Source organism: Lygodium microphyllum, chromosome 2 (assembly GCF_053477565.2).
Source record: "Lygodium microphyllum isolate KBCC chromosome 2, Lygodium_microphyllum_v1.1.10, whole genome shotgun sequence".
Taxonomy (NCBI): Eukaryota; Viridiplantae; Streptophyta; class Polypodiopsida; order Schizaeales; family Lygodiaceae; genus Lygodium; species Lygodium microphyllum.
Genome location: NC_141136.1, coordinates 52,794,019 through 52,812,625, shown reverse-complemented (window position 1 = coordinate 52,812,625; position 18,607 = coordinate 52,794,019). Strand labels below are relative to the sequence as shown.

Below are 18,607 nucleotides of genomic sequence, written 5' to 3'. Positions count from 1 at the left end.
CATATAAAGCTGAGGTGTGGAGTAGAGAGAAGCATACGAATGTGGTATGCAAAGAGCAGGCTAGGAGTGAGATGTAGATGGCAATATCAAAAATCATGTAAGCATGGCTCAATCGACTAGCAATATGCAACTCTTCCTTTGTAATCACTTTATCAAGTAGGGTTGCTATTGGATTTTTTCATTTAGGTTTTGCACCTTTCCCGATACTCAAATATGGGAGTCACATACATTGGAGCTCACTTAGAAGTTCTTGATGACATATGTTTGTTCAATATTCTTCATTAGATAGCTTTTGAGTTAGATAATCAAAGCATGAGTGGCATACCATTCCTAAGTCATTCCTATTCCATTAAGCTTTGTCCCTTTGCTTTTTGTTCTAGTTCTTATACCTCCCCTAGGCTTTTCTAGCAAAGTTTAGTGTGGAAATATGGAACCAACCTCAAATCCTTATTAGTGCATTTCAAGATGAGCTACATGAGTCCATCCACAATTAGTGGGTGATGGGTATAGGTATGCTCTTATATATCCCATGTGTTTGGCATTATTGTGAATATTTTTTTATTTTCTAACGGTCCACTAACTCTATCTTATTCAAAGAAACAAGCAAGGATGGTCATAGTATTATCAAGTTTCTTAAAGAACTTAGTTAAAGGTAGATTCTACTTTCGGGCCATTGCTTTTGTAGTTTTCCCTTAACCAACCTCAAATCCTTAGTAGTGTCTTTCAAGGTGAGTTGCAGGAGTCCATTAAGAATTAGTGGGTGATGGATATAAATATGCTCTTAAGCACCATGTGTTTGGCACTATTGTGAAGAAATTTTACTTTTCCAACAATCTAGTAATGGATATAGATATGCTCTTAAGCACCATGTGTTTGGCACTATTGTGAAGAATTTTTACTTTTCCAACAATCTAGTAATGCTAACTTGTTCAAAGACACTGAAATCAAAGCGTGTGACATGATGGAAAAATTCTTGGATTTAGGATGCTCATTGTCTCATTGAGGCATCGTATAAGTCTTGCTATTAAAAGGGATGCACATATTTTCTTGGATTGGTGCTTCACAAGGTTCAGTGTGTTTGTTCGAATGTGTGCTAGGACAAGAGAGGGTAATTACCATGCTGAAACACGCATTCCACACATGTATTGGGAAATATTTGTTAAGGTGTACTCTCAAGAGGATTGTATGCTTGAGGAAAGGTTTGACATTGAGCACCCATTGGAAACAAAGCTAGTGTTTTATAAGGTCATGTAGACATTTTGGGATGACTAGCATGAATATGTACATGCAAACACAATGCTCATAGGTGATTGTGAATACAAGTATATACAAAAATCTCTTGGAACTTATGGTCTTGTAAAAAAGATTGAAGACCACAAATAGGAAGAGATTGCAAACTACCTAACAATAGATGCATTTTAAAGGTGGCACAAAGAATATTATGTAAAGGAGAAAATATTTGGACAGTGATTGATATGTATACAAAAGTCACCCCCTTTTTTGTTATGTATTTGCAAATATATACTAGTATCATGAAATGGAAGAAAAAAAATGGACAACACATGATCTTTATATAGAATCTAGCCTCTTTTTTGTGTTATGTATTTGCTCATATGTATTGGTATCATGCAACATTGTTTACTTTTTTTTTGTGTGTGGTGGCTATCAAACTAAAGCCTGGGCTCATGTCACATAAACTTTCCATCAGTAAAACATGTCAAGCAAGTACAACCATATGTATAAATTATTGAAAATGAGAGATGTTGCACAAAGTTGTATTTCACTAAAGGCCAATTAATGAAAATGAGAATTTTTGGCACATTGGGAACACATGCCTTTGCCCAACATCATCATGCATCAATGTTAGTGTTGTTCACAATGACAATCACACATCATATGGGATACTATTATAAATTGCTTCATACACATTAGTAAACATCTTGTAGCACTTCATCCTTGCATCAATGTGTTTCAGTGGAAACTTGATGGCATGTACTAAACATGTTTATATCAAAGCTTCTTCATGTCGATCCATCAATGTGAAAGAGACACTATCCACTTATTTGTATCAATGTCCTCTAATCTCACAGGTATTTTTAGCAATCTCGTTTCATGAGTTGTTTGCTCATTATTTGTCATTGCATTAATGCAATTCAACACATCAAAATATAGGCCTTCCCCACTGTTCTCCTTTGCAACAACTGCAAAGTTGACTTTGATCTCCAAAGCATTAGAAAGGATGTCATGATGTCCTTCATACAATGGCTCATCCTCCTTCTCAAAGTCAACCTCACTCTCTTCCATCAAAGGCTCAAGCACACGATATGTCCATGATTCATATGTGTCCTATTTGTGCGTTGTCTCCACTTGCTTTTCACATAAGAGCCATAAAAGCATGTCAAAATTTTATGTTCTTAGTTTCGTGCTACTTGAATAACCACAAACAACATGCAATGAGAGTGACCCTAGAAAGGTTTGCAATCCTATGATTTAGTTTTGTCCATCTCATCAAGTTTTGCTTCCCAAAATACTCTATTCACATGGTCTTTATTGGCAACACACATAACATCCATCCTTGAGTTCATGTGTTGTCTCAAAAAGCTTACAACATCGATAGCACATTGTAGCTTGGCTCCATCCTATCAAAGCTAATAGTCGATGTTCTTTTCATAGCTGCACTAGCCCCATCATGTTCTCCTTTCCCATTCCTGGATTCAAAGAAGTGGTGTGTCATGTTTAACTTGTAATTCCTTTTTACCTAGACATTAAATAAAATGGTCTTTTTGATTTTAATTGAGATGTAGCCCCATCCAGCCAGACCTAATGCTCTTCCAATTGCAAGCCTTGCTCTTTCAGCCAACCATGATGTAGCATAAGGCAATGTTAAACAAAGAGTGTATCATGGGTCCTATCATCTTAGATGAAAAATGAAGATTCTTTTGAACTGCACCATCCCTTTGAAAGTACATAATGAGAACCAAAATTGCAACTTGGTTAGAGTGCCAATGCCAATGCATTGACTATATCTCATTCTTTTTTTGAAAAGTGTAATTCTTTGCAAAGCCTATGATAGATACAACCATGTCCTCGTTGGATGTTTGCGCACACATAATTTGAATTGATTTTCTTGTCACTTGGCAGTGAAGTTGTGAACAATAAGATTTTGCAGGTGTGTTTTATACACTATTATCAATTGACTATAGCTCATCTCCTTAAAACTAATAAATTTTGAGTAAATTTTCTCTTCTTTTTCTTTCTCTTGTCAACCCCAATGTCAACACCTTCGAATATTTTAAGTATGATTCTTCCTTCACCTCACATGGACAACATGAGATTTTATATTGAGTTGAATTTGAGTGTCTCCACTTCAAGTACTAATCTCAACAAATTTACAAATCTGACAACTGCAATGCATTGTTTTCTATGGAAACCTGTCTATGACTAACATAGTTGGCTAAAAGAATCTCTCAAGAACAAAATGTGGACATGTTGAATGCAACAACATGTAATTCTATCCTTCAACTTTCACATAAAATAGGGCTTCAACTTTTTTGAAACTCCTCTATTGCATAATGATCTGTAGATGTTCCCTTTTAAATTCTATAAATAACTCCACCTATAAGGAAAATGATGAAAATTTTAGGTGACAAAAATATATGTGAAAAAAATATATGCATTCCCAAAAAAGAAGAAGATAACACACATAAAATATTAGGTACATATTAGATAATAAATGAGTTCTATAAGAAATGGCAACTTCAAATTGGCTAATACTGTTGTTATGCTATACTTTGACATCAAATTCTACTATATCATGATTATGCATAATGCTACTTCTGTAATATGCTTATGCTATTTATTTTGTCGACTTATAACCAACAAATTCTTCCCTTGACATATATCTAGATGACTTCGCAAGATTTTATTTTGGAATGAAATGTGCATCCTACTTCTGGCTTTAGCTTTTGACACAATGATGTAATGTACTTAGGAGGTACATTGCCTATTGGATCCATGAAGATCCTAACTTAGTGGCTATACATATTACTACCTTGTTAGTTCACAATGTGTTTTGGTGAGCTAAACATCCCTTGACTAACTAGGTTCCTGAGAGAAGCTTTCCGTTACTACCTACTAACAAAACATCCCTTAAACTAACTAGGTAGTTTCTAACCTAAGAATCCCTTGACTAACTAGGTAGTTCCTGAAACATGCACCCTTGACTTAAGAATCTCTTAATAACTAACTAGGTAGTTCATGAATCAAGCATCCCTTGACTAAATATGTAGCTCCCATGCCCTACTTGAAAGATCTCCTAACTAATTAAGTATACCTTAACCAAACATCCCCTAACTAACTAGGTTCTTGAAACAAGCTTCCCTTGATTAGCTACTACAAAGCATCCCTTGACTAACTAGGTAGTTCCTGACCTAAGCATCACCCTACTAGCTACTATAAAGCATCCCCTCACTAATTAGGTAGTTCTTGATCTTGACCTAAGCATCTCTTAACTAACTGCTTTGTTGACAAGGTATCAAGCACCGAATTCTCCCTTCTCTATAAGTTCAAATGCATCTAAATAATCCAAATCATTCATAGTTTCATGCTCATGCATATTTATAGGCTCATCATGTTGTGAATGCAAAGATGAGGACATGATGTGATGCTTGAAGATAAGAGAAAAAAAATACCACTTACTCTTAATGTCTTCACAATGGAACAATTCATCAAACTATAAGAGTGATGTGGTAGAGCTCCAAAGGTAGTATATGCCAAGAGCTAGTTTGAAAGGTCCTTGAAAAGCTCTTTATCTCCTCCCAAACATGTATTGAAAACTTTCTTTGTTATTTGAAGCAACTCCAAGGCTTAACTTGATGGGGTGTAGTTAAGTGTGCTTGGATGTAGACAATAATGTGATGGGTGAACTCTTGGGAAGTTTTGTCTTCAAGCAAATTCTTTCACTTGTCTTCATAGCCTCATTGCCAAGTATGCCAAGGTCTATGCCTTGGTCGCTACCTTGGTCATAAGCTACAAGAGGACACTGCAACACAGCTCATAGTGGGACAGTTAGGTGTTTATGGGGCCAACGTGGCCTATTGTTGAATGGTATCACACACTCCCTGATCCTTTGTTGTAGCCTTTCTTTGATACCAATGTTATGCACACATATGTACATTGCCTTCAATGAACACAAAAGTTAGGAGAACCTCAATTCAACTCCCAATCGCTCAAGATGATAGTCTCTTTTAGCAATGCACTAGCATCTTTAGGCAGATCCATGGACTTATTGTAGCCGGAATTTTAGTAAGTCCATTCATAGTGATTGTCTATCCTTTGTCCCTTTGGTCCATATACCCTTATGCCCTAATGTAGACTATCTCTTAAGCCCATAACCCCATCAACACCTTACATCATGGGTGGCTAATATATTGAAGCTTACCAATAGGTTTGTCTATAGCATACGATGCAATGGTGATATTTACATGGCACCTTACCATTTCTACTTCTAGCAATATTGTTGTTGCATGGCAAGGACTAAGCTATTGCCATGCTATATACATGAAATGCTCAATAGTAATTTTACTACTCGATATTATGGCTTTGCCTTTGCGATTGGTATTTTGGTTTATAAACATGTATGGTACGTTAGCATAATCCTTGGATTAGCTATATATAATCATGAATGCTCAATGATGATGGGCAAGGATTTGGAGAAGTGTTCCATGATGCTAGAAAATGATTCAGAAGGATGAACCTTTCGATACTCACATATGCAAACTTTTAGGTGCACTGAAGTTGCCCAAGAATAAACCTTTATGATGCCAAGTGCCCACCTATGACTAGCATAATGATTGAACATCAATTGAGTTAAGACCCCTCCTTTTTGTTATGGTACATGGTCCAATTTTGCACTAAATTTTTTTGTCTCACACACACAACCAAGTAGCCCAATGCTAATTAGAAAACTTTCCCATCACACCATCAGATACAAGTACTAATGAATACCCATAGTCAATATGGATGTAGTGTTGTTTATGATAAGGTGAACATGCTAGGCATAGATGTCAGATGGTATTGTGTCTCTAGGGAACTTCCTCCTTACTTACTTCCTTGGCTGCCTTCAACAATGGTAGGTAAAGAAGTTCAAGAGTTTTAGAACATGTATAGTACTTGTAGGATGGAAGAGCAAAAAGCGGGCTCAAGGTTACCATCAAATATAAAATTATGGTGGATTAACAAGTTTAATTTTTGGAATAGTTTTAATCACCTAACATTAATATCGTGTAACAATAACTCAATATATATGGATTTGGCATTGTTAGCAAAATAACATTTCATTACAAGTCCAAAGACTTGACTTCATCCAATCATTTCACCCTGGAGTTTATGCTTTTGTCTACGTTTATTGGAAGGTAATCCCAAGAAAATTAAAATTAGGTAAATTGATTCCTTGAGCATGTAGATACTTAGCACAACCTTAAATGGAGAGGTAGCACAAATAAACGGGAGTGTGGAAAAAGTATTGGTTTTGAAGCAAACCATGGCTTTGGCAAAACTTGACAATACTTTTTGAAGAGGGTGCATTTTTAGGTCTAATCTTGTGAATGCCACTTCTTTTGCTAGTTACTTGCTACTACATAAATATTTGTAAATATTTGTTGAAGAGGGTATATTCTTGGATTTAGACGTGTGAGGTAAAAGCCAATTATGTAGCTACTTACCTAACTTTTGTGAGAAAGAGTGTGATTTTTAATCTAACCATTACAATGTTGAAAAATGACAAAGGGACTAGTTAAAGTATATTACAAAATTGACAAAAGGTCAAAATTGCTTTGAATTTTTTTTTAGTTTTGTCTACAACAAATTTTTTCAAAATAGTCAAAAATTAGTGATTCTCCTCATAATCACTTAAACATGTTCTTTGCTAGTTAGGTCATGCATTGGGTTAAAATAAACATTTTAACATTCCAAGTTCAAGCAATTAGGTGAATTGAAAACTTGATTATTTTAGTGATTTCCATCTAGGCTTGTAGTTCCATCCAAATACTAGCTTAAATAAAGCCTTAGTGATATGTAGCCATTTGGACACATATATATATATATATGTATATATATATATATATGTATATATATATATATATATATATATGTATATATATATATATATGTATATATATATATATATATATATATATGTATATATATATATGTATATGTATATATGTATATATATATATGTATATGTATATATATCTCCCCTCTTCTGGTGCATGGCATGCATGTGTACACACATGCACACAAGCATGGGGTCATGCACCCTAAATACTTGCCATCTATATGTGCATTTTAATGTGGTTTTTGCACTAAAAGGACTATGTAGTTTTTGGATTTAGTGGTCATTATCATAAAAATGAGAAATGTTGAATTCAAATTTTCTCCATTAACATTTTAATATGTGTCAATGAAGGACAATCCAAAGATTTACAATATACTCATGATGTTGGGAAGTTAATAAGAAATATTGACATCAATGTAAACCCACAAAGTGAATGAGCTTTGAGTATAAGAACATCCTCCAATTAAAAAATAATTTCTCTCAAGTCTAACATCCACCATTAAAAAAAGTGAAGGACTTGAGTGAATATTTAGTATGTTGTGTCGACTACGACTAAGGAGGTATGGATTCTAGTTGTAGAGATGACTTACATCGATAAAGATGAATCAATCATCAAAGTGGTCTCTCTTCATTATGTTGAAAAATTCAACTTCACTTACTGCAAATCAAAATATCAGGTTACTGCTGACTATGATGCATCATATATAAGGAAAGGAGGTATGCTATTTATTTGACACAATTGAGTATATGTAAGATTGAAGAATACTCACTTCCTCCATCTTGATCATTGTCAACTGGAAAGAGTATAGTGTTAGATTTTCTTTGGTAGCAATATTAGACCTTATAATTGGAACAAACTCAACTATAACACAATGCTTTTATTAGCACTATTTCATTGAGGTGATGTTTAGAAGTGACTTTTTGAATTTACATTAGTACGTACATTCCTCAATCATGGCCCCAAGTTCCTCATCAGTGATATGTTCTCCAAGGTCTCTTGCAATCTTTCTCAAGTTCTTTAACTGTACAACATAAGCATTTAAGAACTTTCTTCCAAATATGTAACAATGTAAAAAATGATGCAGGTTTACTTTGAGTAGAAAGTTTGATCACAGAATTGTCTTTCATATATATTCTTAGTAGCGATCTCCATCACGAATATATCTAGCATATTTCATGTGTTAAATTAAATTATTTGCAAAACTAATGCATATTTTATGGGGCATTTGTGAATGTGAGTGTAGTGAAAACATGTAAAAAATACATAAATGGAAGTAAAAAGAATTGGCAAATAGTTGCTATTTTGCCAAAAAAATCAATAAATAAGAAAAATGAATTTGATAGTTTCTTTAAAACTTGAAATGATAAGCTTTGAATTCACAAGTCCAATCTAGCTACAATATATGAGAATGTTATGGGTGTTAAAATACCTACTTCTTTATTGCTCACAAATTGAGGAAACATCATGAGTATTATTGGAGCTCAAAATAAGAGAGGAATAAGAGAGCTACCGTAATTTTTCCTGTTCCATCCTCGTCAAAAAATTTGAAAGCTTTTGCAAGCTCCTCATCTGGGTCTCTCTCCTTATACTTAAGTGTAACTATCATTAAAAGTAGCATAATGAGACATAACAAATGCCAAAGTCAATCAAACCCAATATTTAATCACTCACTAATTATGTTCTACAACAATTAACTACCAATATAAGGATTTCAAATTCCTTTTTTTCATGACCTCATCACTTGGAAGATAGCACTGTTGGGTAGCAAACAATAGCTGTCCTCTTGATGAGAAGACATTGAACATTTGGAATAATCAGTAGAGCATAAGCAATAGAACTTATTTAGAATTGTAGAAATTCAACTATGGTTTGGAAAGAGGGGAAGGCTTATTATTTTGACCAATTTTCTTCATGGCTATAAAAGAGAGATGATAACTACATTTCAAAAATTAGGGTTGATTTAAGTCATTGTTTAAGGTTGCATACAAGGGCTTCTATAGAGAGTCTTCTATATGGACTTGTGATGCTTTTCGTAGTCTCGTCTAAATACATACTACTTATATAGAGAAGCTTCTAGATAGACTTGTCATTATTCTTCTCTTAGTTTAGTCTAAATGCATCCTACGAATATATTCCTTTCCACAATGAAAAAATGTTGGGGATAGTCTAAAAGATGCAATACTTGTATATATAAAAGAAAGTAGAGGCCATATTAATATTCTAACTATCCAAAATGTAGGCACATAAGAAATTAAATGTGATGAGGTCCTCCATCAATCTGTGGACCTCATCACCAATCTAAGAAATTCAATGTGATGAGGTCCTCCACCAATATATGGAATTATGAAGATGTATACTTCTTGAAGGGATTTACAATGTTAATTCTTGTGATTACTAGAAACTTTATTATTATATAAAATATCAAATATTTATGTACGTATTTCCATGAACTCCTCCAAGTCTACTTCTTCAGCGTTGCCATCCTTTGTATGCTCTTCCATAAGTTTCTTTACTTCAGCCTTCTTTACATCAAAATCTAAAGCTCTCATGGCTATCTGTACAACACAACAACATGCATGATAAGATTCTTACTACTTGATTTCTAAAATAATCAATTATTAGTAATTTAGTTATTTAAATTTGGTTGTTCAATTCAAAAAATTTTGTGGCAACCTTCAAGTTAGTGAGGTTGTGAAACTAGTTTCATACTTTGCTTCCAAATATGTGAATGTGTATTTTATTTTGAGAATGGGGAAACAATGTTACACTTTTTGAGGTTTTGTTAAGGGCAAATGCAGCATAACTTTCTTCTTTAGTTTAGGTGGTCCATGAGTTGCATCACACAATAAGAGTACAATATGGCTTGATGTATAAGGAATTGGTGTGTGAAAATGCCTTTAGATTGAGAAAATGTAGAGATTATGTATTGAATAATAGTTTACATGGATGCATGAAAAAATGAAGATAATTGAGTATTTGAAGCCAATTTTATATTGATGCCTTAAAACATGAGTAACGTTCAAAAGTTTGCACTGTGCAATGTGCAAGTTGCTATAAAGTAGCCTCATACATAGATGTTGTCAGGGAGTATGCCAATTTGATGCATGTGATATGATTGATAATTAAAAGCACTATCATACTATGCATTGGGTTGTTGTGTAGGTGTCTTGAATAGTTACCATAAAATTGTGGAACTTTAGACACATGCTCCCTACTTGTTTGCCATTATATTATGACAATAATCCTAAAGGAAATGCAAAACTATTTGAGTAGTGCCTAGTCACTCGTGTAAGACCTATTGGAGTAATTCTTAGACAAGTCACTAGGTGGCTTGCTCTTTTTTATCTCATTCTAACTCTTACCTTATATAGCTTAATACCACTTTGCACTATCGAAAATTTTCCAAGTCAAAGAGTCAATGTTCATTGAAAGGACTCCTAGGTAGGATGCATGGGCCATTGAAACAATAGAAATATGAAAAGGAGAGAGTGAGAGTCCCATGAAAGTCCACATATTTAGATTTGGTCTTAGTGGTTATCAAATAAGCCTCATCAAGTCTATTGTATTTGAACATGAAAATTTCCCTCTTTGAAAATATAGAGTTCTTTCTATATTGGGACAAGGAGGATCCAAATTATTATTATTGTATGTGGGGTTTTGAGAGAGAGAGACAGAGAGAGAGAGAGAGACCTTGAGCTCTCGGTAGGTAAGCTTGCCGGTCTTCTTGGTGTCGAAGAGGTCGAAGGCCATGCGCATCTCCTCCTTCTCCTCCTCGCTCACCTCCATCCCGGCCTCCCCAGCTCTCCCCGACGATCCCTTGCTATTGTAACTGCTCGCCGCCAGCTTGGCGACGTGGCCGCCATGGTCCACGTGGTCGTACATGGACGAGGACGCCTTACCACCAGTACTGCTGCTGCCATGATTAAAATGGTGGTGATAATGATAACTCATGTTGTTGTTGTTGTTGTTGTTGCTGTTAGCGTTGCCGCTGATCACCGGAGCCGGAGCCGGACCGGACGAGAGGCTTGCTGAGTAGACGAGCGCGCCGCCCGCGGGACCCACCGCCAGGTTAAGGCGAGAGGTGGCGGAGTGGACCAGGGGCGACGACGACGACGACGATGCTGATAATGACGACGACGACGACGATGACGACGTTACCACCGCAGTATTATTGTGGTTGCTGCTGTCATTGATGCTGCTAGTGTTATTGTGGTTGCTGCTGCTACTGTTGTTGTGATGAATATTACTGCTGGAATTATGGATACTGATGCCGTTGTTGGAGGACGTTGACGTGCAGGCCGTTGCATACGACGACACGTCTGGTATTGAGCCCGACCCCCAGCGCCGGTGGTGATGGTGGTGCTGCAGCGTTTGCATCCTCTCTCTCTCTCTCTGTCTGTCTCTCTGTGTGTCTGTCTCTCTCTCGCGTGCTAGCTCTCGTAACAAACAGTTACTCCTTCCAAGACACTCCCCTATAACTGCCTTTGCCGCCCTTTTGTCTAGCCAATGCCCATCACTCCCGTTGGCACATCTGTCCTCGTATGTTGAATCTCGGTTTTCTCTCTTTGGGGAACGCATAACTCTACTTTCAAAGCAAAAATGACATCGATTTATCAATGTTTACAAAGATTAAGTTTTAACGTTAAATAAATCGCAAATTTTTTCGAAAAATCCGACCAAAAATGTTTTTTAACTATAACAGCAGAGCCGCTAAGTTGATGTAATATCTAGACAAGAGATCACATGATACGTTCGGTTCTAATAACCCAACATTAATTTCATATATATATATATATATATATATATATATATATATATATATATATATATATATATATGTATGTATGTATGTATGTATGTATGTATGTATGTATGTATAAATAAAATGAATGCAATATACGGTAAGTGTCAAAAGGGCACCATCACGTTGCCCATATACATCAATATAAAAGCATGCATCTAAGCCTTATCATTCGATCACACAAAGGATGATGTGTCCTTATTATTTAGATCATGTAGACCCTCTCCTCTACCCTCTTGTTTCTTTGATATGCCCTCCTCCATAGTGGATGCAGTAGCACCTAATCTTGCTACAATCTGACAAGCTATCTCCTCCATCTCTATCTCCCCATGTAACTCCTAGATAAATTACTAATCACACTAGTTAGCTATGAACTATAAAATAAAATTAAAATATATGTGATTTGATTTAAAAAAACCAATACAAATGAATCATAATAATTACAAGTGGATCACAAGGAGGTAAGTCATGCTTTAGTTTTCTGTAGCCACTATATGTATTTATGTGCATCTCTTCAATAGTTAGTGGACGATCATATATTCTAACTATCATCTATTAAAATAGAGATGATATATCTATTATTATTGTGTGCTACAAGCAAAGATGGATTCATATCTAATCTATACTTAATTAGATAGACTCAATAATATACATGCAAAGTTCATAGAATGAACACCTGATGTGCCCATCCTTCCTAGATACGTAGTGTGGCCAAACACCACTCTAGCTATTGGTGCCTCCTATAGATACAAAAATCATTTGTGTATATTAATATCATGTGTATACAACCAACAATTAGCTAAGAGACCATAGAAAGGCTATCTTATACAACTTTAACACCATTGATTCTTCATATATGTCTCTTTTGGAAATGTTTCCATGACTCCTGATGCATATGAATCAATTGATTATTTTCAGGATTAAAGGAAAATCTCATTCATAAACAAAAAGTAATTTAGCATTACTAGCAAATAAGTAAGAAAATAGATTATGCAACAATTTATACATGCATGCAAATAATTAAGCTTGACACTACGTATTGTGTTTGTAGTAATCTTATGATAATTGTCCTTTTAAATCAATGCTTTCTCATTGAATTTTTTAAAGAATCCTTTGATTAGCATGAAATCAAATAACTTTAAGTTGAATCCATATGCTTATATTGGAAAAGAAGAGTATATGTCATGGATAATTTGCTACAACCTACCAACAATATTAATTGGATCAATCAAGTCTCAAAGCTACGCACTCTGTGATGATGATTAGATGTCCAATAACTTACAAATTCATCCTTTCTAACAAAAAAATGGAGCACATATCACCCTATAGCCATGTATGCAACTAGCTTAAAAGATGACTTTCTCACAATATGATATTGGATTGAGCATGATGTTGAGAGAAAGGTGTGGGTTACAATGTAGATATAGAAGATAAATAGTTGTGGTATTCATCTAACTAAGATCAACTAAGATGATATGGACACAAATTTGGATAGTTCTAGAGCAATCACTACAAGGATTTGGGCCATTAGCGATGCCGATTAGCGACGGCGAATAGCGGCGTCGCTATTTGCGTCGCATTTGTGACGCAAATAGCGACGGGCCGCAGGGAAAAAACGCGGCCGAAACCCGAGCGCGGTTTTCATTTCTTTTGCTTCATTGAGAGTTTTGAGAGCGAGAGCGAGGGAGAGAGCGATCGTCGTGAGAGAAGAAGAGGAAGAAGACTTGCCGCCGCCGTTGTTCGCGAAGGAGAGGAGGAGCCTTCATTGCAAAGAGAAGCCGCCCCACGCTCGCCATATCTCATTGGTGAGTCTCCCTCTCTCTTTCTTTTGCTTGTTCAAGGTTTAAATCACTCTCTTTTGCTTGTTTAGGAGAGGAAATGAAAGAGAAAGAGAGGGAGAGGGAGAGAGAGGGAGAGAAAGAGAGGGAGAGGGAGAGGGAGAGAAAGAGAAAGAGAAAGAGAGGGAGAGTGCATTCTCTCTCTCCCTCTCCCTTTTGCTTGTTTAATGTTTAAATCACTTTCTTTTTTGCTTGTTTAGGAGAGGAAACGAGAGAGTAAGAGAGAAAGAGAGGGAGAGGGAGAGGGAGAGGGAGAGGGAGGAAATGAGAGAGGGAGAGAAAGAGAAAGAGAGGGAGAGGGAGGGAGAGTGCATTCTCTCTCTTCCTCTCCCTTTTGCTTGTTTAATGTTTAAATCACTTTCTTTTTTGCTTGTTTAGGAGAGGAAATGAGAGAGAAAGAGAGGGAGAGAAGGAGAGGGAGAGGGAGAGGGAGGGGAAGGAAATGAGAGAGGGAGAGAAAGAAAAAGAGAGGGTGAGTGCATTATCTCTCTCCCTCTCCCTTTTGTTTGTTTAATGTTTAAATCACTTTATTTTTTTGCTTGTTTAGGAAATGAGAGAGAAAGAGAGATAGAGAGGGAGAGAAAGAGAAAGAGAGGGAGAGGGAGAGGGAGGGGAAGGAAATGAGAGAGGGAGAGAAAGAGAAAGAGAGGGAGAGGGAGAGAAAGAAAAAGAGAGGAAGAGTGCATTCTCTCTCTCCCTCTCCCTTTTGCTTGTTTAATGTTTAAATCACTTTATTTTTTGCTTATTTAAGAGAGGAAATGAGAGAGAAAGAGAGGGAGAGGGAGAGGGAGAGGGAGAGGGAGAGGGAGAGGGAGGGGAAGGAAATGAGAGAGGGAGAGAAAGAGAAAGAGAGGGAGAGTGCATTGTCTCTCTCCCTCTCCCTTTTGCTTGTTTAATGTTTAAATCACTTTATTTTTTGCTTGTTTAGAAAATGAGAGAGAAAGAGAGATAGAGAGGGAGAGAAAGAGAAAGAGAGGGAGAGGGAGAGGGAGGGGAAGGAAATGAGAGAGGGAGAGAAAGAGAACGAGAGGGAGAGGGTGAGGGTGAGAGAGAGAGAGTGCATTCTCTCTCTCACGACGGGTTTGGTTGTTTGTTGTTTGAATCACTTTCTTTTTTGCTTGTTTGGGAGAGGAAATGAGAGAGAAAGAGAGAAAGAGAGAAAGAGAGGGAGAGGGAGAGAGAGGGAGAGAAAGAGAGGGAGAGGGAGGGGAATGAAATTTAAGATAATAGACTTATCGATAATGGTATGCAATGTGCTTTGCCATGGGCCACGTACATTGGTGACTCTTTAAGATGGCTTAAAAATGGTCAATTCCTTCATAATGTCCAAGTAGGGGATCTAATTGTGATATGCATAATTCATTGTTTTTGTATTAACTTTATAGGCATAACAAATTAGAAATCATGCCAACTAGTCAACTGAAGGACTAAGAAAATGATACCCTAGCTAATGGTCATTACGGTACTTCATCAAAATGAACCCAAAAGTATTGTTATAGAAGAAGAAACCCTTAAATTGAGTATAGGATATTTTCTCTTAGGTCTTATGACTATGAGTAAAATTGATTGAAATAAATTTTATTACTATAGTTATTAAATTTCATAGATGGCGTGCATTAATTTTAATACGCGATCTTAGGACAAAAAAACCACATTTCTAAGATGCTTTTTGTTGAGACTGATTTATTATTAGACTAAGAGATCCTCAATGATGCTCAAAATGGATTACTTATACTCAACGCCGAGATATAACAAATAATTATCTATCGGGACAAACAAATCCTTGAGCATGATACAAGGCCGAGATATAACATCGGAAAATCTCTCAACTACTATATACAATGCAAGATTTATGGTCAACTTGCAACTTGACGTACATCTCCATAAAGCTATCCATTTAAGCCTCGTTTGCTGTAATGTAGATAAGATGGAAAACGAAGAAGGTCTTATTGTTCAAGACCGCGAGACGTATCTTAATCAACGTATCCCATGTCCTTGCTCTCAATGCAAGTTGGCAATTAGACGAAAACGTCGATTGTCTATAGAACACGTACGACGATTTGGCGAGTTTCAATCTGAGATCATTGATCAGGCGATTGCAGATTTTCAGCAAACGGTAATTTGAAGTTAATATTAATAATGCATTGTACTCTCAAGCTAATTGAAAACCATACACAATAAGATTGGGTCTTGTTGGAAAAGTTTCTATCCAGGGGGGTGATGTCTCGACCCAAGGGGGAGTGCACCCTTTGTGGCCAATTAGAAGAGTTCGTGGACGTGCAATGGATGGATTGCAGGAGCCAATCGACCACTCGCAAGGCCCATCTATACCCTCAATGCCAGAGGAGACAGACAACCTTCCCGACCTACCTACAATCTTGGAACCTGAGATGGAGGCAATGATCGATGCATTGATTCCCATGGATGTTGAGACATCTGACGCGCTTAGAGAGGAAGCATCCATACCATTATATGATGGGTACGGAGTATCTCGGTTGAAGACATTGCTTGCACTCTTAAGTGTGCAAGCAAAATACGGTTGGAGCGATACGAGTGTGATTGAGTTATTCAGGTACCTTGCATATAGGCTTCATTGATTTTTTTTAAAACAGTATTATTGCAAACATTTGTATTTTTTCAAGGTGTTTTATGATTTTTTTTAGGTTATTGAAATATCATATATTACCACTTGCAAATACCATGACTGAGTCTCGTAATGATGCACGACATGTTTTACGGAAGCTTGGCATGGACTACAATAACATCCATGCATGTATCAACGACTGCATATTGTTTCGAGATGAATACGAGACTATGGAGACATGTCCAAAGTGTGGTGCTCACAGGTATCGACAGGACTTGCAAGGGCAAACCATCCCTCAAAAAGTTCTCAGACACTTTCCGCTCATCCCCTGCATAAACCACATGTTTCGCACGTCTGCCATGGCAAGCTTGACAACGTGGCATGTGCAGAATAGGTCCACGGATGGAGTTCAACGAATATCAGCGGATTCGCGTGCATGGAGCCACATTGACTCTACCTTCCCAGGCTTTACGCGAGAGCCAAGAAATCTTCGGCTCGGTCTCGCCATGGATGGTGTGAACCCATTCGGTCTGCGCTCGACTTCTTACAGTGTGTGGTCTATAGTGCTTGTCAACTACAACATCCCTCCATGGCTTTCTACAAAGAAAGGACATCTCATCCTTAGCTTGCTCGTCCCGGGCCGCTATAAAGTAAAAAATATGGACGTGTATCTTCGTCCATTAGTCGACGAGCTTAAGATTTTGTGGGAGGAGGGGGTCACTGTGCAAGATATGAGCAGGCGCAATGGTCGGCGGTCACCCAACATTCGAGCCATTCTCATGTGGACGATGCATGACTTTCCGGGATTGGGAGAGTGCTCAGGTGAGCAGACCTTTGTTCTCACTGGTAATATCTATATTTTATTTCATTCAATCAAGTATTCACTAGGTCGTGGCTCGCCTTACAGGTCTGGTTACCTCAGGTTATCATGCATGTCCATTGTGTGGGCCACAGTTAGACTCCCGAAGGTCACGAACCATGAAGAAGATGGTATATCAAGGACACGCCGCTTTCTTGTCGGAGGATCATGAACTCAAGGAAGGTTTTCTTGGACGACCTTCAGCACGTATGAACGCTGCAAGCTGGTATGAGCTGAAAATGGTAAACCTGGAATCGCATCCAAATGGAATGCGATGGTTCTCAATTTTCTACGAGTTGCCATATTGGACCCACTTACAGGTCAACCACTTGTTGGATCCCATGCATATTTTCAAGAATGTGGGCAGCTTGCTATGGGACCACATCACAAGAAAGAGAGACACTATAGGGTCACGAATGGATTTAAAGGAGGTAGGTAAGATGGAGGCGCTTTGGCCGCAGTCGAGTGCTGAAGGGGGAGTGCAGCTTCCTCACACTCCCTAGGTTTTGTCTACCAAAGAAAAGCGCATTGTGAAGCAAGTAATCAAGTCTATCCGCACTCCAACGGGTATGATGCGTTCTCTTAGGTCCGCATTTTCTAAAGATGACCAAATGTCTAGGCTAAAATCCCATGATTGGCATAAGATATGTCAGGTTTGTGAACAGAATGGATTTTAATTCGCGTGGGTATTTTGCAATTTGAAAAGTGGCCATTATTCATAATGCTTTCTCATTTGTGGCAGTTTATCCTACCGATCGCGATCGCAGGATGCCTTACTCCAGAAATTCGCGGGGCCATTTACAAGTTGTCGACTTTGGTGCAATGGATTTCACAGAAAGAGATTAAGACGTCCTCTATTGAATCCGCAAGGCGGGGAGCAGTTGAGACGGTCTGTCTCTTTGAGAAATACCTGCCCACTAGCATGCTCACGATACAAGTTCACCTTCTTGTGCATCTTGTGGACGAAGTGGAGGTTGCTGGACCTGTCCATACGCGATGGATGTTCTTCCTGGAGCGCTTCATGAAAACCCTGAAAAGCTTTGTGCGACAACGAGCTCGTCCAGAAGGTAGCATGGCGGAAGGTTGGTTGGTGTCAGAGGCGTTAGTACATATCTCACAATGGCTACCAACGGTGGAACCAGACAATGAAATGCTATGGACGCTGAAGGATGATGATAGGCTAACTAGAGATATGGTGATTGAAAATGGGGTAGAAAAAAGAATGGATGCCTCAATGGAAGAGAAGGTGAATCGCTTTTGTATGTTGCACCATGCCTCCATAGAGACGTGGCTCGCCAAGTACCAGATTGCAAGGCAAGATCGTGAGGAAGCGCGAGTTGAATTCCGACGCAGTACGCGTCACCGACCAATTCGATATCCCGAAGGCATGGAGGAGATGCCGCGGTC

The 18,607-nt window shown here is 37.6% G+C and overlaps 1 protein-coding gene across 2 annotated transcripts; it reads right to left on the bottom strand.

Annotated features, from left to right (window-relative positions):
- Positions 1–3,287: 3,287 nt before the first annotated feature.
- Positions 3,288–11,504, bottom strand: LOC148039737 (uncharacterized). 2 transcript variants are annotated; one of them, XM_087665464.1, is made up of 7 exons: positions 10,809–11,504; positions 9,556–9,673; positions 8,629–8,717; positions 8,061–8,139; positions 7,888–7,911; positions 7,708–7,775; positions 3,288–3,616 (listed from the first exon to the last, which is right to left on the bottom strand). In XM_087665464.1, the coding sequence occupies exons 1-6, from the start codon at positions 11,493–11,495 to the stop codon at positions 7,723–7,725; spliced, it is 1,050 nt and encodes a 349-aa protein (XP_087521590.1). In that variant the 5' UTR covers positions 11,496–11,504; the 3' UTR covers positions 3,288–3,616; positions 7,708–7,722. The 2 variants fall into 2 exon arrangements, with proteins under 2 accessions (XP_087521590.1, XP_087521584.1); XM_087665458.1 differs by lacking the exon at positions 3,288–3,616 and having other exon boundaries at positions 7,485–7,775.
- Between the last annotated feature and the right edge of the window lie 7,103 nt (positions 11,505–18,607).